This window comes from Salvelinus sp. IW2-2015, linkage group LG19 (genome assembly GCF_002910315.2).
Source record: "Salvelinus sp. IW2-2015 linkage group LG19, ASM291031v2, whole genome shotgun sequence".
NCBI classification, from domain to species: domain Eukaryota; kingdom Metazoa; phylum Chordata; class Actinopteri; order Salmoniformes; family Salmonidae; genus Salvelinus; species Salvelinus sp. IW2-2015.
The window spans coordinates 27,328,941-27,351,047 of NC_036859.1; the positions used below are offsets into that span (position 1 = coordinate 27,328,941).

Below are 22,107 nucleotides of genomic sequence, written 5' to 3' on the forward strand. Positions count from 1 at the left end.
TATGCTTATTTAAGATGGAGAGGAAAGCACTTTTGAAGAGCAACCAGGCATCCTCTACCGACGGGATGAGTTCAATATCCTTCCACGATACCCGAGCCAGGACGATTAGAAAGGCCTGCTCGCTGAAGTGTTTACAGTGATGAGGGATGGTCGTTTGACCGCGGACCCATTACGCACGCAGGCAATGAGTCAGTAATCGCTGAGATCCGTTTGAAGACAGCAGAGGTGTATTTAGAGGGCAAGTTGGTCAGGATGATATCTAAGAGGGTGCCCATGGTTACGGATTTAGGGTTGTACCTGGTAGGTTCCTTGATAATTTGTGTGAGATTGAGGGCATCTAGCTGAGATTGTAGGACTGCCGGGGTGTTAAGCATGTCCCAGTTTAGGTCACCTAACAATATGAACTTTGAAGATAGATGGGGGATCAATTCACATATGGTGTCCAGGGCACAGCTGGGGGCTGAAGGGGGTCTATAACAAGCGGCAATGGTGAGAGACTTGTTTCTGGTAAGATGGATTTTTTAAAGTAGAAGCTCAAATTGTTTTGGCACAGACCTGGATTAGAGAGAGCCTGCAGAGTTCTGTCATACTATCCAGGTCTGTGCCAAAACAATTTGAGCTTCTACTTTAAAAAATCCATCTTACCAGAAACAAGTCTCTCACCATTGCCGCTTGTTATAGACCCCCTTCAGCCCCCAGCTGTGCCCTGGACACCATATGTGAATTGATCCCCCCCATCTATCTTCAAAGTTCATATTGTTAGGTGACCTAAACTGGGACATGCTTAACACCCCGGCAGTCCTACAATCTCAGCTAGATGCCCTCAATCTCACACAAATTATCAAGGAACCTACCAGGTACAACCCTAAATCCGTAACCATGGGCACCCTCTTAGATATCATCCTGACCAACTTGCCCTCTAAATACACCTCTGCTGTCTTCAACCAGGATCTCAGCGATTACTGACTCATTGCCTGCGTGCGTAATGGGTCCGCGGTCAAACGACCATCCCTCATCACTGTAAACACTTCAGCGAGCAGGCCTTTCTAATCGTCCTGGCTCGGGTATCGTGGAAGGATATTGAACTCATCCCGTCGGTAGAGGATGCCTGGTTGCTCTTCAAAAGTGCTTTCCTCTCCATCTTAAATAAGCATGCCCCATTCAAAAAAGAATCAACTAAGAACAGATATAGCCCTTGGTTCACCCCAGACTTGACTGCCCTTGACCAGCACATCCTGTGGTGTTCGCATCGAATAGCCCCCGCGAATAGCCTCCACTATATACAACTTTTCAGGGAAGTCAGGAGCCAATATACTCAGTGAGTTAGGAAAGCTAAGGCTAGCTTTTTCAAACAGAAATTAGCTTCCTGTAGCACTAATTCCAAAAAGTTTTGGGACACTGTAAAGTCCATGGAGAACAAGAGCACCTCCTCCCAGCTGCCCACTGCACTGAGGATAGGAAACACTGTTACCACCGATAAATCTACGATAATCGATAATTTCAATAAATATTTTTCCACGGCTGGCCATGCTTTCTACCTGGCTACCCCATACCCCGGCCAACATCTCAGTACCCCCTGCAGCAACTTGCCCACCCCTCCCCCCCGCTTCTCCTTCACCCAAATCCAGACAGGTGATGTTCTGAAAGACCTGCAAAATCTGGATCCCTACAAATCAGCTGGGCTAGACAATCTGGACCCTCTCTTTCTAAAATTATCCGCCGAAATTGTTGCAACCCCTATTACTAGCCTATTCAACCTCTCTTTCATATCGTCTGAGATCCCCAAAGATTGGAAAGCTGCCGCGGTCATCCCCCTCTTCAAAGGGGGTGACACTCTAGACCCAAACTGTTATAGACCTAAATCCATTCTGCCCTGCCTTTCTAAAATCTTCTGAAGCCAAGTTAATAAACACATCACTGACCATTTCGAATCCCACCGTACCTTCTCCACTATGCAATCYGGTTTCAGAGCTGGTCATGGGTGCACCTTAGCCACGCTCAAGGTTCGAAACAATATCATAATGGCCATCGATAAAAGACAGTACTGTGCAGCTGTCTTCATCGACCTGGCCAAGGCTTTCGACTCTGTCAATCACCGCATACTTATCGGCAGACTCAAAGACTCAAATGACTGCCTCGCCTGGTTCACCAACTACTTCTCAGATAGAGTTCAGTGTGTCAAATCGGAGGGCCTGTTGTCCGGACCTCTGGCAGTCTCTATGGGGGTGCCACAGGGTTCAATTCTCGGGCCGACTCTCTTCTCTGTATATATCAATGATGTCGCTCTTGCTGCTGGTGATTCTCTGATCCACCTCTACGCAGACGACACCATTCTGTATACATCTGGCCCTTCTTTGGACAATGGGGCTAACAAACCTCAAAACGAGCTTCAACGCCATACAACACTCCTTCCGTGGCCTCCAACTTCTTTTAAATGCTAGTAAAACTAAGTGCATGCTCTTCAACCGATTGCTGCCCGCACCCTCCCGCTCGACTTGCATCACTACTCTGGATGGTTCTGACCTATAATATGTGGACAACTACAAATACCTAGGTGTCTGGTTAGACTGTGAACTCTCCTTTCAGACTCACATTAAGCATCTCCAATCCCAAATTCAATGTAGAATCGGCTTCCTATTTCGCAAAACAAAACCTCCTTCACTCATGCTGCCAAATAAACCCTCGTAAAACTGACTATCCTACCGATCCTTGACTTCGGCAATGTCATTTACAAAATAGCCTCCAACACTCTACTCAGCAAACTGGATGTAGTCTATCACAGTGCCATCCGTTTTATCACCAAAGCCCCATATGCAGTACTACCCACCACTGCGACCTGAATGCTCTCGTTGGCTGGCCCTCACTACATATCCGTCACCAACCCACTGGCTCCAGGTCATCTATAAGTCTTTGCTAGGTAAAGCCTCGCCTTATCTCAGCTCACTGGTCACCATAGCAACACCCACCCGTAGCACGCTCTCCAGCAGGTATATTGCACTGGTCATCCCCAAAGCCAACACTTCCTTTGGCTGCCTTTCCTTACAGTTCTCTGCTGCCAATGACTGGAACGAATTGCAAAAATCTCTGAAGCTGGAGTCTTATATCTCACTCTCTAACTTTAAGCATCAGCTGTCAGAGCAGCTTACCGATCATTGTACCTGTACACAGCCAATCTATAAATAGCATTCCCAACTACCTCATCCCACTATAAATAAGCCACTATGGCTTATTTATTGCCTACCTCCCTACTCTTCTACATTTGCACACTCTGTACATAGATTTTTCTATTTTTCTTGTGAAGTGAAGTTGACATTCTTTAGCAGTTGAGACATTCCTTCCAATTGCTAATGATGTTAGTCAAAAAGATTCCTCAAGTAAATAGCCCCGTTGAATGTGTTTTCCTAGTTATTTTTTACACTTTTATGTGTAACTCTGTGTTGTTTTTGTAGCACTGCTTTGCTTTATCTTGGCCAGGTCGCAGTTGTAAATGAGAACTTGTTCTCAACTGGCCTACCTGGTTAAATAAAACAATTTTAAAAAGAAAATGGGAAAAGGATGCACCTGAGCTCAATTTCAAATCTCATCGCAAAGGGTCTTAAACCTCTACGGACCCCCCATCCCGGATCCGGGATCATCCTCATCAAAAAAGCTGACTAGCATAGCCTAGCCTAGCGCCACAGGGATATCATATAATATTAATTTCATGAAATCACAAGTCCAATACAGCAAATGAAAGATAAACATCTTGTGAATCCAGCCAACATTTCCGATTTTTAAAATGTTTTACAGCGAAAACACAATATATATTTGTTAGCTCACCACAATAGCCAAACACACAACGCCATGTTTCCACGCCAAAGGTAGCTTTCACAAAACCCACAAATAGAGATAAAATTCATCAGATGACAGTCTTATAACATCATGTTATACAATACATTTATGTTTTGTGCAAAATGTGCATATTTATAGCTACAAATCCTGGTTTTACATTGTGAATACGGCGCCATAATGCACCAAATTGTCCGGAGAAATTTTGACAGTCACGTAATCTAACCAAAAAACTCACCATAAACTTTACAAAAAAATACATGTTGTACAGCAAATGAAAGATACACTGGTTCTTAATGCAACCGCTGTGTTAGATTTAAAAAAATAACTTTAGTGCAAAGTACAGCATGCAATATTGTGAGACAGCGCCCAGCAATTCTCCGCCATGTTTGAGCCAACATATACCACAAAAAACAAAATAACATCATAAATGATGATCTTCCATCAGAATGTAGTGCAAGGTGTCCTATTTCCACAATAAATCGATGTTTGTTTTAGAATGTCCATTTCTTCTGTCGAATTAGCAACTTTGGCTAGCATTGTGGCGCACACGTGTCCATCAACTCTTGGCGCATGGAACGAAAAATTCCAAAAGTCACAATAAACGTCGAATAAACTGGTCAAACTCGGTTGAAAATCCATCTTTATGATGTTTTCTCATATGTATCCAATAAAGTCCGAGACGGAGCATTTGGTCGTGTATACCTAACGCATTCAGAAGACAATGTCGTGTTCCCTGGTGCGCAGCTGAATACTGCCAATAGGGCGGACCTGTCACTCCAAAAGCTCTCATTCGGTCTCACATCAAGCTAGACACCCCATTCAACATTCTACTGCCTGTTGACATCTAGTGGAAGGCGTATGAAGTGCATACAGATCCATAAAAATAAGGCAATTGAACAGGCAAGCCCTGACACAGAGCCCCATTTTCAGAATTTTCACTTCCTGTTTAGAAGTTTGCTGCCAAATGAGTTCTGTTTTACTCACAGATATAATTCAAACAGTTTTAGAAACTTCAGAGTGTTTTCTATCCAATAGTAATAATAATATGCATATTGTATGATCTAGAACAGAGTACGAGGCCGTTTAATTTGGGCACGATTTTTCCCAAAGTGAAAAAGGCTATTTAAACAGCTAACACCTATTTCCAAGAGGTTTTTAATACTTATGTAAATAAGGTATTTCTGTTTCTGTTTTTATACATTTGCAAAAATGTCTAAAAACATGTTTTTGCTTTGTCATTATGGGTATTGTGTATAGATTGCTGAGGATTTATTTTTATTTAATCCGTTGAAAACACAGGATTGCGTCGAGGCACAGATCTGGGGGGGGGGTACCAAACATTTCTTAAATGGAAGAAGTTTGGAACCACCAAGGCTCTTCCTAGAGCTGGCCACTCGGGCCAAACTGAGCAATCAGGGAGAATGGCCTTGGTCAAGGAGGTGACCAAAACCCGATGGTCACTCTGACAGAGTTCCTCTGTGGAGATGGGAGAAACTTCCAAAAGGACAACCATCTCTGCAGCACTCCACCAATCAGGCCTTTATTAGAGTGGCAAGACGGAAGCCACTCCTCAGTAAAAGGCACATGACAGCCTGCTTGGAGTTTGCCAAAAGGCACCTAAAGACTCTCAGACTATGAGAAACAAGATTCTCTGGTCTGATGAAACCAAGATTGAACTCTCTGGCCTGAATGCCAAGCTTCACATCTGAGGAAAACCTGGCACCATCCCTGCGGTGAAGCATGCTGGTGGCAGCATCACGCTATGAGATGTTTTTCAGCGGCAGGGAGTGGGAGACTAGTCAGGATCAAGGCAAAATGAACAGAGCAAAGTACAGAAGATCCTTGATTAAAACCTGATCCAGAGCGCTCAGGACCTCAGACAGGACAAAGACACCTAGGCACACAGCCATGATAACGCAGGAGTGGCTTGGGACAAGTCTCTGAATGTCCTGGAGTGGCCCAGTCAGAGCCCGACTTAACCCGATCGAACATCTCTGGAGAGACCTGAAATAGCTGTGCAGCAACACTCCCATCCAACCTGACAGAGCTTGAGAGATCTGCAGAGAAAAATGGAGGAACTCCCCAAATACAGGGTGCCAAGCTTGTAGCGTCTTAACCAAGAAGAGTAAAGGTCTGAATACTTACTTAAATGTGATATTTCAGATTTTTTTTGTTGTAATAAATGTGCAAAAATGTCTAAACTATTTTTGCTTTGTCATTATGGGTATTGTGTGTAGATTGATGAGGGGAAATAACTATTTAATACATTTTAGAATAAGCGTGTAACATTACAAAATGTGGAAAATGTCAAGAGTGAATACTTTCCGAAGGCACTGATGTCTAGGGAGGCTGTGGAAAGCAAAAAGATAAATGTTGCTTTCCACCACATTAGACGATAAAATCCATATTCATCGTCATCATCATCATCCAAACTTCTCGTATCCCTCTCCCAGGTGCGCAGCATTGTCGGGGCTGTGACTCACACAGTGTCGACGCGTCATCGTGTTGAGCTGACGGGTCAGATCACCACATCCCTAAGACCGGTGATGATAGCGGTGATCCTGGCCAACGCCGTAGCCCAGTCCCTCCAGCCCTCGCTATACGACTCTATCATCAGGATCAAGAAACTACCCTACCTCCCTGAGCTTGGTATGGGGCACCACGAGTGAGTTTCTGTCCATCTGTTCGTGTCTCAATCTCCCTCACTTTATATTATACTCCATCTATTCTTTGTTCTCTTATTTTTTCCAACTTTCTTCCGGACATTTCATTCTAACCCTACAGCCCTCTTCTCCTCCTCTCCTCCTTCAGGAAGTATAACGTCCGTGTGGAAGACATCATGGTTAGAGACGTGCGTTACATCACTCTCTCCTCCTCCTATCGAGATGTACAGGAGGTCCTGCTGACTGGACAGCTCAAAACACTGGCCCTGGTCGAGTCCACGGGTAAGGATGTGTGTATAGTCTGCTATAATTTCAAGATGCATCCTTCCTCCATTACACATTGTCACTCTCTACTGCTTCCCTTTTTCTCTCCCACGTCTTCCAGCTTTTTGACTTTCTGTCCTATTCCATCTATTCTGTACTCTGCTTAGTACTCTCCCTTACTGTTTCCTCTTTTTTCTCCCCTATCCCCCGCACCCCTTTTCTCTTTCTCTGTCTTCTCTCCCTTATTATCCTTTGCTATTTTCTCTCCCATTTTCCTCTCTTTCTTTTCCCCTCTTTATCATCCTATCCCTCTCTCCCCTCCCTCTCTCCCTCTTTCTCTCTGTCCTCCAGATTCTATGATCCTGTTGGGTTCTATAGAGCGCTCTCAGCTCCAGTCACTCCTGTCCCTCCAGCTGGGTCCATCGCGCAGGCTAGACCACCTCCGGAGGCAGGCCAAGGACAATGACACACATACACTGGACACACACCTGTCCAACATGAACAATCCCCTAAGCCCACCCTGTACACACACACATTCCAACAGCACCAATACCAGCGAACGCCATGGGGTCCGCTTCGTGGTGAGTGTAGCGGAGGTGAGTCGGATTCACGCTCGCGTGATGAGGTATCACTGCCTGCGACTTAAAGTCACTGTCACCCTCGAGGGTGGGGGGTAGGTAGGGAAGTTATGTTTAAAGTTCATTACACATGTTAAATATAGTAAATATGATCCAGAGGAGGAATGGGAGAAGGTCATGTGGTCTGATGAGACAAAAATAGAGCTTTTTGGTCTAAACTCCACTCGCCGTGTTTGGAGGAAGAAGAGGGATGAGTACAACCCCAAGAACACCATCCCAACCGTGAAGCAAGGGAACAGGACGACTGCACCGTATTGAGGGGAGGATGGATGGGGCCAACAGTAAGAGCATTGAAGATGGGTCGTGGCTGGGTCTTCCAACATGACAACGACCCGAAACACACAGCCAGGGCAACTAAGTAGTGGCTCCGTAAGAAGCATCTCAAGGTACTGGAGTGGCCTAGCCAGTCTCCAGACCTGAACCCAATAGCAAATCTTTGGAGGGAGCTGAAAGTCTGTATTGCCCAGCGACAGCCCCGAAACCTGAAGGATCTGGAGAAGGTCTGTATGGAGGAGAGGGCCAAAATCCCTGCTGCAGTGTGTGCAAACCTGGTCAAGAACTACAGGAAACGTATGATCTCTGTAATTGCAAACAAAGGTTTCTGTACCAAATATTAAGTTCTGCTTTTCTGATGTATCAAATACTTATGTCATNATACTTATGTCATGCAATAAAATGCAAATTAATTACTTAAAAATCATACAATATGATTTTCTGGATTTTTGTTTTAGATTCCGTCTCTCACATTTGAAGTGTACCTATGATAAAAATTACAGACATGCTTTGTAAGTAGGAAAACCTGCAAAATCGGCAGTGTATCAAATACTTGTTCTCCCCACTGTACTTCAGTGAGGTGAGTTTTAAAAGCATGATACAATTTGATGATAAGTGTTTGATTTGATTTACGACTGCATTTGCATTGATGTCAGAGTAGTTTGAGGGACAATACAGCGCTGAGTACCAGACCATTAGGACCTGATGGTCATTAGCCAGTTGGGTGAGTGCATAAGAGGCGATTACCGTGACTCAATGGTCACGTGGAATTTGATTGTGGTCTTGACTCATGAATGTAGCTGTGGCGGTAATAAAGTCACCACAACAGCCCTAATCATGTCTCTCTATCTAGATCTCAACAGAGGAGTCCTCCTTCAGCCAAGCTGTGTCCATCTCTCAGCTGCCACTCAAGTCGGCTATGAAAACTGTCCCTACTACTCACAACACAGAGGCAACCAACAGTATGCACACTCTCTCAATTAATAGAGACACGCTGACTCCGTCTCCTCTCTCAGGCTCTCAGCAGACCCTCTCCTGTGGTGACCCTGAAAGAGAGCTACTCGAGGTGTGTGTGTGTGCGTGCGTGCGTGTGCGTGTCTATTCTTGTATCCTCATATGCTACCTCAACCTCTACTTTCTCCTCAGAGAATCTTAATGTTGTCCTAACATTGTGCTAATGATGTGTTTGCTACTCCCTTCCTTCCCTCCATGACTGTAAGAGCCTGGCAGAGCTGGAGGCTCCTGAAAGCAGGGGGCCCAAACGCGTCAGGATATCCATGGCGGTGGTAAGACTCTGCCACCCTTCTTAGAGACAGTTGCTAAGTAACCGTTGTCTAGCGACCTAGCATTGAGCAAGTGACCGATCCAAATAATTTTGAGTACTTCTACCAACCCAAAATATACTGTAGCTTCATAGCACTTGAGAGAGTGAGAGCGAGGGAGAGACAGAGAGAGAGGGAATGAGTAATGAAGGGAGAGATTGGTGTAGGAAAGGAGAGAAAGCGAGGGAGAGAAGGCAAAGTTGACCGAACCTGAGTTGAAACCGGAGTCATTTTAGTGAATCTTCTGATTATTTAGCCAAAACGTTCATGCCAAGAAGCATGAACTTCTGAATGTGGTTATGTGTTAGTGTTGTTGTTTGTTATGTGTTGTTGTTTGTTATGTGTTAGTCTTTCATTCTCGTATGCAGTGGTGGTATGTTAATTAAGGAAATATTGTATATTTGTGTGTGTGCATGTGCCGGTTCCACATGTATGTATGCTGGTGTAACATAGATATAGTTAGAGGATGCAACATTGTATCTGTCCCATTTGTGGTGTCTGTGAGAGCATGGGCAGTGCAATTGAAGCCATCTCCATAGAGCTCGCCAGCTTGTAGTCTTGGCCATTCCTATGGGGGAAATTAATGATACGCGGAAAAGAAGGCCTGAGGTTAACACAGGCTTAGGAGAATTTATACGTTTTGTTATCAAATTTTATTAGTCACATGCTCTGAATACAACAGTTGTAGTCCTTAGTGAAATGCTAACTTACGAGCCCCTAACCGACAGTGCAGTTTCAAAAAATACGGATAAGAATAAGAGATAAAAGTAACCAGTAATTAAAGAGGAGCAGTAAAAAATAACAATATACAGTTGAAGTCGGAAGTTTACATACACCTTAGCCAAATACATTTAAACTCAAGTTTTTGACAATTCCTGACATTTAATCCTAGTAAATATTCCCTGTCTTAGGTCAGTTAGGATCACCACTTTATTTTAAGAATGTGAAATGTCAGAAATAATAGTAGAGGGAATGATTTATTTCAGCTTTTATTTCTTTCATCACATTCCCAGTGGGTCAGAAGTTTACATACACTCAGTTAGTATTTGGTAGCATTGCCTTTAAATTGTTTATCTTGGGTCAAACGTTTCCGGTAGCCTTCCACAATCTTCCTACAATAAAGTTGGGTGAATTTTGGCCCATTCCTCCTGACAGAGCTGGTGTAACTGAGTCAGGTTTGTAGGCCTCCTTGCTCTCACACGCTTTTCAGTTCTGCCCACAAATTTTCTAAATGATTGAGGTCAGGGCTTTGTGATGGCCACTCCAATACTTTGACTTTGTTGTCCTTAAGCCATTTTGCCACAACTTTGGAAGTATGCTGGGGTCACTGTCCATTTGGAAGACATTTGCGACCAAGCTTTAACTTCCTGACTGATGTCTTGAGATGTTGCTTAAATATATCCACATAATTTTCCATCCTCATGACCTCTATTTTGTGAAGTGCGCCAGTCCCTCCTGCAGTAAATCACCCCCACAACATGATGCTGCCACCCCCGGCTTCACAGGTGGGAGGGTGTTCTTCGGCTTGCAAGCCTCCCCTTTTTCCTCCAAACATAACGATGGTCATTAAGCCAAACAGTTCTATTTTTGTTTCATCAGACCAGAGGACATTTCTGCAAAAAGTACGCTCTTTGTCCCCATGTGCAGTTGCAAAATGTATCTGGCTTTTTTATGGCAGTTTTTGAGCAGTGGCTTCTTCCTTGCTGAGYGGCCTTTCGGGTTATGTCGATGTAGGACTCGTTTTACTGTGGATATAGATACTTTTGTACCTGTTTCCTCCAGCATCTTCACAAGGTCCTTYGCTGTTGTTCTGGGATTGATTTGCACTTTCACACCAAAGGACGTTCATCTCTAGGAGACCGAACACATCTCCTTCCTGAGCGGTATGACGGCTGCGTGGTCCCATGGTGTTTGTACAGATGAACGTGGTACCTTCAGGCGTTTGAAAATTGCTCCCAAGGATGAACCAGACTTGTGGGGGTCTACAATATTTTTTCTGAGGTCTTGGCTGATATCTTTTGATTTTCCCATGATGTCAAGCAAAGAGGCACTGAGTTTGAAGGTAGGCCTTGAAATAGATCCACAGGTACACCTCCAATTGACTCAAATTATGTCAATTAGCCTATCAGAAGCTTCTAAAGCCATGACATCCTTTTCTGTAATTGTCTAAGCTGTTTAAAGGCACAGTCAACTTAGTGTATGTAAACTTCTGACCCACTGGAATTGTGATACAGTGAATTAATCTGTCTGTAAAMAATTGTTGGAAAAATTACTTGTCATGCACAAAGTAGATGTCCTAACCGACTTGCCAGAACTATAGTTTGTTAACAAGAAATTTGTGGAGTGGTTGATAAAGAAGTTTTAATGACTCTAACATAAGTGTATGTAAACTTCTGACTTCAACTGTATACAGGGGGGTGCCAGTACAGAGTCAATGTGCGGGGTCACCGGTTATTTGAGGTAGTATGTACATGTAGGTAGAGTTAATTAAAGATACTATGCATAGATGACAACAGAGAGTGGCAGTGGTGTGGAGAGGGGAGGRGGGGCAGCAATGTGAATAGTCTGGGTAGCCATTTGACTAGATGTTCAGGAGTCTTATGGCTTGGGGGTAGAAGCTGTTAAGAAGCCTCTTGAACCTAGACTTGGCGCTCCGGTACYGCTTGCCGTGCGGTAGCAGAGAGAACAGTCTATGACTAGGGTGGCTGGAGTCTTTGACAATTTTCAGAGACTTCCTCTGACACTGCCYGGTATAGAGGTCCTGGATAGCAGGAAGCTTGGCACCAGTGATGTACTGGGCCGTTCGYACTACCCTCTGTAGTGCCTTGCGGTCGGAGGCCGAGCAGTTGCCATACCAGGCAGTGATGCAACCAGTCAGGCTGCTCTCGATGGTGCAGCTGTAGAACCTTTTGAGGATCTGAGGACCAATGCCAAATCTTGTCAGTCTCCTGAGGGGGGGGAATAGGTTTTGTCGTGCCCGCTTCACAACTGTCTTGGTGTGCTTGGACCATGTTAGTTTGTTGTTGATGTGGACACCAAGGAACTTGAAGCTCTCAACCTGCTCCACTGCAGCCCCGTCCTCTTTTTTCTATGAGATAATATCAGTCAGTTAACATGACGTTTAAGAATTATGAAGCCTTTATGTGCTTGTCTTGATTACATAAATGCAAATTCACAAAACGTGATGTTAGCTGGGGAAGATTATCTCATAGAACAAAACGTATAAGATCTCTTAAGCCTGTGTTTACCACAGACCTGATTTTCAGCATTTATTTAAAAAATAATACAAAAATAAAATAATTTCCCCATAGGCTTTGGCCAACAAGCCATGTCAGAGTTAGCCTCYGTTAGTGCCTACAAAAAGATGCCGTTACTGTTGCTCTCTATTTTTGAAGTAGTCCATTTTCTTCTACTACTTCTATTAGTTTTTTGTTGTTGTATTTATTAGGTATCCCCATTAGCTGTTGCCAAGACAGCAGCTACTCTTCCTGGTGTCCAAACACATTAAGGCACTTACATAACATATAAAACAAAAGATAAACAGTACATCGTTGGTAAACAAACTGAAAGGGTGCATAATGCTACCTCAAGTGTGTTTTTTGAACAGGTAAAAAGCCAAGGTTGGCGATTTACTGCCTCCTGCAGTTATGGAATGTTTTATCACAAGTATAATTCATTGGCTGATCCCTTCTGAGGACCTGGATGGAATTATGTGATTCTTCTGGAAGTCCCACCCAGTTGACTACTTAAACATGGTGAAAGTACTCAATGGCGGTGCCCACGCTAAAACTGGCTTTTGGGCAGTAGAGTCCTCTATATGTCTCTATGGGGTGTAACCACTGTCTCTCTTTGTTTTCAGGAGTCTCCTGAAGTCGAGGATGACATGACCACAAACGAAGTAAGACTGAACACTAGTTGATTAACTGTCATGTCAGTCAATAACATAAAAATGCAGTGATTGGTTGTATGAGTTTTTAGATGGTCATCATTGAGGGATTTTGTTGGGAAGGCAGATAAAGCATCTTCTATCCAAAGCAATCCCTTTAGCATGGGAAAACACAGAATCCTCCTAATTACTACACATGTTTTATTACATCAYTTTTGTCTTGAGCCGACTTCACTGTCGGACAGAGCGCGGCACAATGGCTCACGCCCGGCAGGCAACCCGGTTCCAAATTGAATGTAATTAACTTTCAGCCAGTGCAAAACATTCCAACACGGGCGCCCGGCGAAGTTAATCTAACCCACTCATTGGTTGAGAGTTCTGAATCCCCTACCACAGATAGCGGAGTGGGAGGAGCAACAGTTGGACGAGCCAGTGGATTTCAACAACTGCAAGATTGACCCAGCCCCTTTTCAGCTGGTGGAGCAGACGTCTCTGCATAAGGTGTGTCATCTTCAGTTCAGCTGTCAATCAACCTGTCCCTTATCAATCTGCACAACCAACCTAGCTGTCATCCGTTATTTTTGGAGGAACGCTTTAGTTTATAATGCTTAAGTGTCATTGAATCCACTGGATAAGAGTGTCTGCTAAATGACTCAAATCTAATACCAGGCAACAAGTAAATTGTAAATTGACGGGGTTGGTGACAGAAATGTGATGGCACGCAGCTCCACTAGACCAGAGCCTTCCATTACAAATAGAAGGCTCTGCACTAGACTGAGATTTTTTGAGTAGTCAATTTGTTCTCATTGACATTTTAATGGATGTCATCTATTGCTCTTTCTCCTACTCTCTCTCTCGTTCTCTCCATACCCCCATATGAATGTTGCTACCATGTACACTACCGTTCAGAAATGTGGGGTCACTTGGAAATGTCCTTGTTTTTGAAAGAAAAGCCATTTTCTTTGTTCCAATGGCACGTTGTGTTAGCTAATCCAAGTTGATCATTTTAAAAGGCTAATTGATCATTAGAAAACCCTTTTGCAATTATGTTAGCACAGCTGAAAATCAGAACAACAGTTAAGGAAGCAATAAAACTGTCCTTCTTTAGACTAGCTGAGTATCTGGAGCATCAGCACTTGTGGGTTCGATTACAGGCTCAAAATCGCCAGAAACAAAGACCTTTCTTCTGAAACTCATCAGTTTATTCTTGTTCTGAGAAATGAAGGCTATTCCATGCGAGAAATTGCCAATAAACTGAAGATCTCATACAACGCTGTGTACTACTCCCTTCACAGAACAGCGCAAACTGGCTCTAACCAGAATAGAAAGAGGAGTGGGAGGCCCCGGTGCACAACTGTGCAAGTACATTAGAGTGTCTAGTTTGAGAAACAGACGCCTCACAAGTCCTCAACTGGCAGCTTCATTAAATAGTACCTGCAAAACACCAGTCTCAACGTCAACAGCGAAGAGGCAACTTCGGGATGCTGGCCTTCTAGGCAGAGTTCCTCTGTCCAGTGTCTGTGTTATTTTGCCCATCTTAATATTTTATTTTTATTGGCCAGAGATATGGCCTTTTCTTTGCAACTCTGCCTAGAAGGCCAGCATCCCGGAGTCGCCTCCTCACTTCACTAAACTTGGATTAGCTAACACAATGTGCCATTGGAACACAGAAGTGATGGTTGCTGACAATGGGCCTCTGTACACCTATGCAGATATAAAAAATCAGCCTTTTCTAGCTACAATAATCATTTACAATATTAACAATGTCTACACTTTATTTCTGATAAATTTGATATTATTGTAATGAACAAAAAATGTGCTTTTCTTTCAAAAACAAGGACATTTCTAAGTGACCCCAAACTTTTGAATGGCAGTGTAAATACAGCACTTAGATTTTATAGGCCATTTAATCTAAAGTGGGACCCTCCTTTCTCTTCCCTCTCTCTCCTTTGTTTTATCCCTCTATCTGGTCATGTTGTTCCTTCTGATCTGCTCTACCCTCGCTGTCTCTCGCTCTCTCTCATTCTTCAGACTCACACCATATTCTCTCTGCTGGGGCTGGACCATGCCTATGTGACCAGTATTGGACGATTGGTGGGAGTCGTCTCCCTCAGGGAGGTGGGTGTTCCTGTGCACTAGAACTCTGATGTCACTGTGATATCATGTAGTTTGATTAGTTTCTATTTTCAACACTGTTGTCATCATGCTATGAGTGATTGAGGGCAGTTCATCTTAAAATCCCGACAAGCACATCACAGGAAACCTTCCTGTTTACTTTGGCTGTGATTGTGTTTGAATATTGTCATCACTTTAGATCAGTTTTAAGGACAATATTGCGCTTCATGAATCACCAGTAACCTCAGGCTAATCAATTTGCTCGTTACAGAAATTGCTGCAGATTAAGGTTGCCTTGGCAACAATCCTGTACATTTGGAGATCTAATCAAAAGTGTCATATGAATCACCACATTGTTTACTCCATAATGTTCCATCCTCTCTCTCTCCACTCTTCTTTCCATCCTCTCCCCCATCTTTTGTCATCCTTGCTCCTTATTTTATTCCTCAATCTCTACCTCTCCTCTCTCTGTCCAATGTCTAGCTTCGTAAGGCCATAGAAGGCTCAGTGACCGTGACAGGAGTGAAAGTTCGCCCCCCACTGGCCAGTTTCCGTGACAGCGGCAACAACACCACCAGCGTTTCGGAGGTGACAGAGCTACACAAGCTTTGGAACCGCCACAGAGAACTCTCATTACCACGGGAACCCACCCCGCCTGACCAATTGGACGATATATATCAGGAGAGTCCTGTCCACTTCACACAGGACCAATCAGATTTGGAGTTTGAAACCAGCCAAGCTGACAATACGCACCTGCCATCGGAATTGGTTCTTCAGGAAAGCCTCTCACTAACAGACGACCAAACAGAAGAGTTTATCTTAGAGTGCAGCCCTTCCCACACTGACGAATCAGAGCTGGCCTGTGATTTTGACCCCCCCCACCTCCCTGAGACTTATCAATCGGAGCCGGCGAAGGAACATGGAACCCCGCCCGAGAACATACAGCAAATGGACCAATCAGAACTGCAGTGTGAGCGAAGTCCCACCCGCACTGAGGACCAATCGGAATGACAGACAATTAGATGATTCATGGTTTGTTGAGGTTTCTACAACATTACAGGTCATTTTCACCTCAATCTCCAAGCTGGATGTCTGTGTCCACGATGTATTGGTGTGTGTTTGTGGACGTGTTTAACTATTCTTGTGGAGACCAGAAGTCCCCACAACAATAGTAAACGAACGAAAATATGACCAACTGGGGACATTTTGTTAGTCCCCACAAGGTCAAATGCTATTTCTAGGGGGTTTAGGATTGCCCATGCACCCATCTGGTGCTGACACTACTTTCCCCCAAATGACAGAGAGATCAGAAGGAACAACATGACCAGATAGAGGAGGGTCCCACTTTGGATTAAATAGCCTATACAATCTATGTGCTGTATTTACATTCATACGAGGTGAGGACAAGGATATTTAAGACAAAATTATAAGTAACTACCTTAAGGCAGCTGAGAAAATGCCACCACCACAGGGTTAAGAACATTTGTGAAGCACATTGTAATTAACATGCATTTAACTCAAAGTACATGTAGCCTTGTCTGACGTTAAGGTAGTAGGAAAGATGTTAGTGTCTTGTAACAGTACATTTTGTATCATTACGTTCCTAGCGATAGGTAATGATTTTTCACACAACATCGTTCCTACTGTACAACATGTCTCTGGAATGATTTTAGTGTTATTGACAGGAAACTTTGGTTATGTGGAGAGACAACAGTGAAACTCAGAATACATCGAAGTTAAGCACGCACACACTCACATAGTAATACATATTTGTTCACCAACATACAAAATAATATTCCTAAGACATAGCGCACACACACTAAAAATGATTTATACAGTCTGCCTGGCCTCAAAACCATTTTAGAAATATGTACTACCAACTTAGAAGCACAGTCATAACTCTCCAAGTCCGCAGATGAGCAATAAAAGCCTTGGTTGAATAATTAAACTGTGTGTGTGACTGTTCTCCACTGTCTCATAAAATGGGTTCATTCAAGACGGATGTTAAATCATTAATAACTTCAACAGTTGAGCCATAATATATTGTAAAACTATGCTATCACAACTTTGGTTCATTTTCGTCTTAAAGAAAAATCAGTTGTGCAATAATTTGTCTTTTGTATGCAGATAGAATGTGAAGTAGTGCTCGCCATGTAAAAGGAGTTTAATGTAGAGTGTAATAAGCTAATGTAGAGTGTAATAAGCTAATTAACAGAGCATCTAGTTAAGCAATAAGTCCGACGTTTCTCTCTTTATATTGCACCGGCCTGTATATGCGTTGTACATATGAAAATAGATTATGACAAATCTACGCACACTCTTGAGCATAGGAGAATATGCATTTGAGATTAACAGCCATTGTTGTTTTTTGTACATCAGTGATGGATTAAATTTCAACAAAACTTTGAGATGTAACTCTGTTCTGTGTGCTTGTGTTGGTCAATTTCCCCTTGTCTCCTATCAGAGATGGGGGGGAAATGATCAAAACTTCACAGCATGGTCCAACACTAACAATCCATAGAGAACCAATGAAATAACACTTCTCAGTAATCCAGTTAACTCAAATACATAGTAACATTAGCAAGGATTGAGAGAAAACGAAGAGGAAAAGTGCAGGGAGACGAGAGCTGAGACAAAGGGAAGGAAGGATGATAAGTAAAGGCCAGACATCCTCTAAATTAGTGTCTACAGAATGTTCAAAATAGATTTTTTTCCTCACCCATCTACACAAAATACACCATAATTGCAAATTTATTGAAAATGAAATACTGAAATCTCTCCTTTATATAAGTATTCACACCCCTGAGTCAATACATGCTAGAATCACCTTTGGCATTGATTACAGCTGTGAATCTCTTTGGGTACATTTCTAATAGCTTTGCACACCTGGATTGTACAATATTTGCCACAATTATTTTAAATACTTCAAGCTCTGTCAAGTTGGTTGTTGATCATTGCTAGGGCAGCCATTTTTAAGTCTTAACATGGATTTTCTCAGGAACATTCAATTCCAGTGTATATTTGGCTTTATGTTATTGTCCTGCTGAAAGGTGAATGTCTCCCAGTGTTGGAAATCAGACAACCAGGTTTTCCTCTAGGATTTTGCCTGTGCTTAGCTCTATTCTGTTTCTTTTTATCCTAAAAAAAACTCCCTAGTCCTTGCTGATGACAAGCATACCCTTAACATGAGGCAGCCACAACCATGCTTGAAAATACTCAGTAATGTGTATTTGTATTCAGGACAAAGTTAATTTCTTTGCCGCAGTTTTACTTTAGTGCCTTATTACAAACAGGATGTTTTGGAATATTTGAGGATGGATCTACAATATTGTTGATCCATCCTCAGTTTTCTCCTATCACAGCCATTCAACTCTAACTGTTTTAAAGTTACCATTGGCCTCATGGTAGAATCCCTGAGCGCTTTCCTTCCTCTCCGGCAACGGAGTTAAGAACACATGTATCTTTGTAGTGACTGGGTGTATTGTACACCATCCAAAGTGTAATTAAAAACTTCCCCATGCTCAAAGGGATATTCAATGTCTGCTTTTTTTTACCCATCTACCAATAGTGGCCCTTCTTTGTGAGGCATTGGAAAACCTCTTTGGTCTTTGTGGTTGAATCTGCTTTTGAAATTCACTGCTCGACTGAGGGACCTTACAATTAATTTTATGCGTGGGGTACAGAGAYGAGGTGGTCATTCAAAGCATGTTAAACACTTATTGCACACAGAGTCCATGTAACTTGTGACTTTAGTAGATTTTTACTCCTTGCCATAAAGCAGTTGAATACTTGACTCAAGACATTTCAGCTTTTCATTTTTAATTAATTTAGAAATATAATTCCACTTTACCCCATAATGTCAATGTGTGTAGGCCAGTGACACAAAATCTCTATTTAATCTACTTTAAATTCAGGCTGTAACACAACAAAATGTGGAATAAGTCAAGGGGTGTGAATAACTTCTGAAGGTAGTGTTTCTAAGAGTTGACAGACTATACAAGATGAAACATCACATTTAAATGCTCTCCCTCTTCCTTCCATCTTCTTAATGGAACGAAGCCACGCCTGACGAGCCTCTGTCGGAGAAGAATCTTCTCTGGCAGGAGTGCCACTCTCTACCCTGAAACACACTCCTATCCTCTTCGAGTGAAAGGTTGAATAGCAGGAGTCTCTCGCCTGTGTCGCCCCCCCTGCTTCCCCTCCCTCGCCATCGCTCCGCCTTCCCCTCCTCTCGCCGTCGCCGCCCCTGCCCTTCCCCTCCTCTCGCCGTGCCCCTCTCCGCCGCTCGCCCCCTCTTCCCTTACCCACCACCCTTTGCCTCTCGCCCCTCTCGGGCCCATCCCGCTCTCCTTACCCTCCTCTCGCCCGTCGCCCCCCCCACCTTCCCTCACCCCCCTCTCGCCGTGCCGCCCCCTACCTTAAACCCTCCTCTCGCCGTCGCCCCGCCCCCCCCCTTCCCTCACCCTCCTCTCGCCGTCGCCCAACCCCTCCCTTCCCTCCTTCTCGGCCGCCGCCCCCCCTCCCTTACCCTCCTCTTCGCCGTCGCCCCCCTCCCGTTACCTTCTCCTGTGCCGTCAAGGGGGCTGTCCATGGGTATCGCCTCGCCCCGCCCTTCGGCTCCCTCCTGCTTCGCCAGTCAGGCCCCCTGTCGGCCCAACCCTCGGTCGCCTCCTCCCACCTCTCACTCGCGTAGCGGACACCACTCTTCGCCGTCGCCCGCCCCGCCTTCCCTCACCCTCCTCTCGCCGTCGCCCCCCCTTCCCTCACCCTTCCCGTCCCCCCCTCCGTCCCGCCGACTGTCTAGGAGCTCAGCCGTGCGCCTAAGTTAAGGATAAGGCCCCCCCTCCATATCTGGCGCGGTCCCCCCGCCACTTCCTCACCCTCCTCCGCCCAGCCCCCTCCCTTTACCTCCTCTCGCCATCTCGCCACCGACCCCTTCTCCTCGCCTCACGCCCTCCTCTCGCCTCGCTCCCCTTTCGCCTTACCTCCTCTCGCCGTCGCCCCCCTCCCTTACCCCTCCGTCGCCCCCTCGCCTTACGGCCCCTGCCGGCGCCCCCTCCAACTTACCCTCCTCTCGGCGCGTTCGCCTCCCTTCACCCTCCTCTCGCCATCCGCCACCCCTTCCATCCTCACCCTGCGCCCTCCCCTTTCCCTCACCCTCGCCTCCCTCACCCTGACTCTGCCCATTCGCCACCCCCCCTTTCCCTTACCCCGTCTTACTGCGTTGGATCCGACCACTGTGCACCGTCCTCCCGCCCCCTCCTTACCCTCCTCTCGCCATCCGCACCGCCTTTCCCTCCTCCTCGCCATCCCAACCCCCGTTCCCGACTCCCCACCCTGCCTCTAGGCAGGCCTAAGTCGTCTCCCTCAACCCTCCTCTCGGCCTCGCCACCGGCTACCTCCCGCCGCCGCTTCCCTTACCCTCCTCTCGCCGTCGCCCGCGCCCTCCCTTACCCTCCTCTCGCGCGCGTCGCCCCCCCTCCCCTTACCCTCCTCTCGCGTTGCCCCACCCTTCCTCACTTTCACCCCCCCTTCCCTCACCCATCCTCTCGCCGTCGCCCCCTCCCGCCCTCCCTCCGCCCGCCCCCCCCTCCCCCTCTGTCGCCTCTCCCCTCCTCTCCTCCCCCCCCCCCCTTCCCTCCTCGCCCCCTTCCCCCCCTTCCCTCTCGCCCCCTTTCCCCCTTTACCCTTCCTCTCGCCATCGCCACCGCCCTTTCCCTTCCTCTCGCCTCGCCCACCCTTCCCTCACCCTCCTCTCGCCGTCGCCACCCCCCTTCCCTTACCCTCCTCTCGCCGTCGCCACCCCCCTTCCCTCACCCTCCTCTCGCCTGTCGCCCCCCCCTTCCCTCACCCTCCTCCGCCGTCGCCCCCCCTCCGCTTACCCTCGCCCGTCGCCCCCCCCTCCCTTACCCTCCTCTCGCCGTCGCCTCCCTCACCCTCCTCTCGCCATCGCCACCCCCTTTCCCTCACCCTCGCCACCCCCCTTTTCCCTCACCCTCGCCTCCCTCACCCTACTCTCGCCATCGCGCCACCCCCCTTTGCCTTACCCTCCTCTCGCCGTTGCCCCCCCTCCCTCCCTCTCGCCCCCCTCCCTTACCCTCCTCTCGCCATCGCCACCGCCCTTTCCCTCCTCTCGCCATCGCCACCCCCCTTTCCCTCACCCTCCTCTCGCCGTCGTCTCCCCTCACCCTCCTCCTCGCCATCGCCACCCCCTTCCCTTACCCTCCTCTCGCCGTCGCCCCCCCTCCCTTACCCTCCTCTCGCCGTCGCCCCCCCTCCCTTACCCTCCTCTCGCCGTCGCCCCCCCCTCCCCTACCCTCCTCTCGCCGTTGCCCACCCTTCCCTCACTTTCACCCCCCCTTCCCTCACCCTCCTCTCGCCGTCGCCCCCCCCCTTCCCTCTCGCCCCCTCCCCCCCCCTTCCCTCTCGCCCCCTCCCCCCTTCCCTCTCGCCCCTCCCCCCCCCTCTCGCCCCCTCCCTTACCCTCCTCTCGCCATCGCCACCGCCCTTTCCCTCCTCTCGCCATCGCCACCCCCCTTTCCCTCACCCTCCTCTCGCCGTCGCCACCCCCCTTCCCTTACCCTCCTCTCGCCGTCGCCACCCCCTTTCCCTCACCCTCCTCTCGCCGTCGTCCCCCTTTCCCTCACCCTCTCTCGCCGTCGCCACCCCCCTTTCCCTCACCCTCTCTCGCCGTCGCCCCCTTCCCTCTCGCCCCCTCCCTTACCCTCCTCTCGCCCCCTCCCTTACCCTCTCTCGCCCCCTCCCTTACCCTCCTCTCGCCATCGCCACCCCCACTTCCCTCACCCTCTCGCTTCACCCCCCCTTCCTCTCGCCTTCGCCCCCCCCCCCTTCCCTTCCCTTCCCTCATCCCTCTCGCCGTTGCCTCCCTTACCCTCCTCTTGCCGTCGCCTCCCTTACCCTCCTCTCGCCACCCCCTCACCCTCCTCTCGCCACCCCCTCACCCTCCTCTCGCCACCCCCCTCACCCTCCTCTCGCCACCCCCCCTTCCCTCACCCTCCTCTCGCCACCCCCCTTCCCTCACCCTCCTCTCGCCGTCGCCTCCCTCCCTTCACCCTCTCGCTTTCACCCCCCCCTTCCTCTCGCCTTCGCCCCCC

At 46.8% G+C, this 22,107-nt stretch overlaps 2 protein-coding genes across 2 annotated transcripts in view; both read left to right on the top strand.

The window, feature by feature from the left end:
• Positions 1 to 18,522, top strand: part of LOC111979146 (chloride channel protein 2-like) — a 107,106-nt gene extending 88,584 nt beyond the window's left edge. Inside the window, exons 17-25 of the mRNA XM_070448941.1 lie at positions 6,293 to 6,496; positions 6,643 to 6,776; positions 7,110 to 7,354; positions 8,523 to 8,735; positions 8,890 to 8,955; positions 12,851 to 12,889; positions 13,274 to 13,378; positions 14,909 to 14,995; positions 15,476 to 18,522. Coding sequence (XP_070305042.1) covers positions 6,293 to 6,496; positions 6,643 to 6,776; positions 7,110 to 7,354; positions 8,523 to 8,735; positions 8,890 to 8,955; positions 12,851 to 12,889; positions 13,274 to 13,378; positions 14,909 to 14,995; positions 15,476 to 16,003 — 1,621 coding nt within the window. The 3' untranslated portion in view covers positions 16,004 to 18,522. The remainder of the gene's footprint in view (positions 1 to 6,292; positions 6,497 to 6,642; positions 6,777 to 7,109; positions 7,355 to 8,522; positions 8,736 to 8,889; positions 8,956 to 12,850; positions 12,890 to 13,273; positions 13,379 to 14,908; positions 14,996 to 15,475) is intronic.
• A 1,059-nt stretch (positions 18,523 to 19,581) lies between these two features.
• LOC139029323 (uncharacterized) lies at positions 19,582 to 20,339 on the top strand. Its single transcript, XM_070449033.1, has 2 exons — positions 19,582 to 19,806; positions 19,887 to 20,339. The coding sequence occupies exons 1-2, from the start codon at positions 19,582 to 19,584 to the stop codon at positions 20,337 to 20,339; spliced, it is 678 nt and encodes a 225-aa protein (XP_070305134.1).
• Positions 20,340 to 22,107: the final 1,768 nt, after the last annotated feature.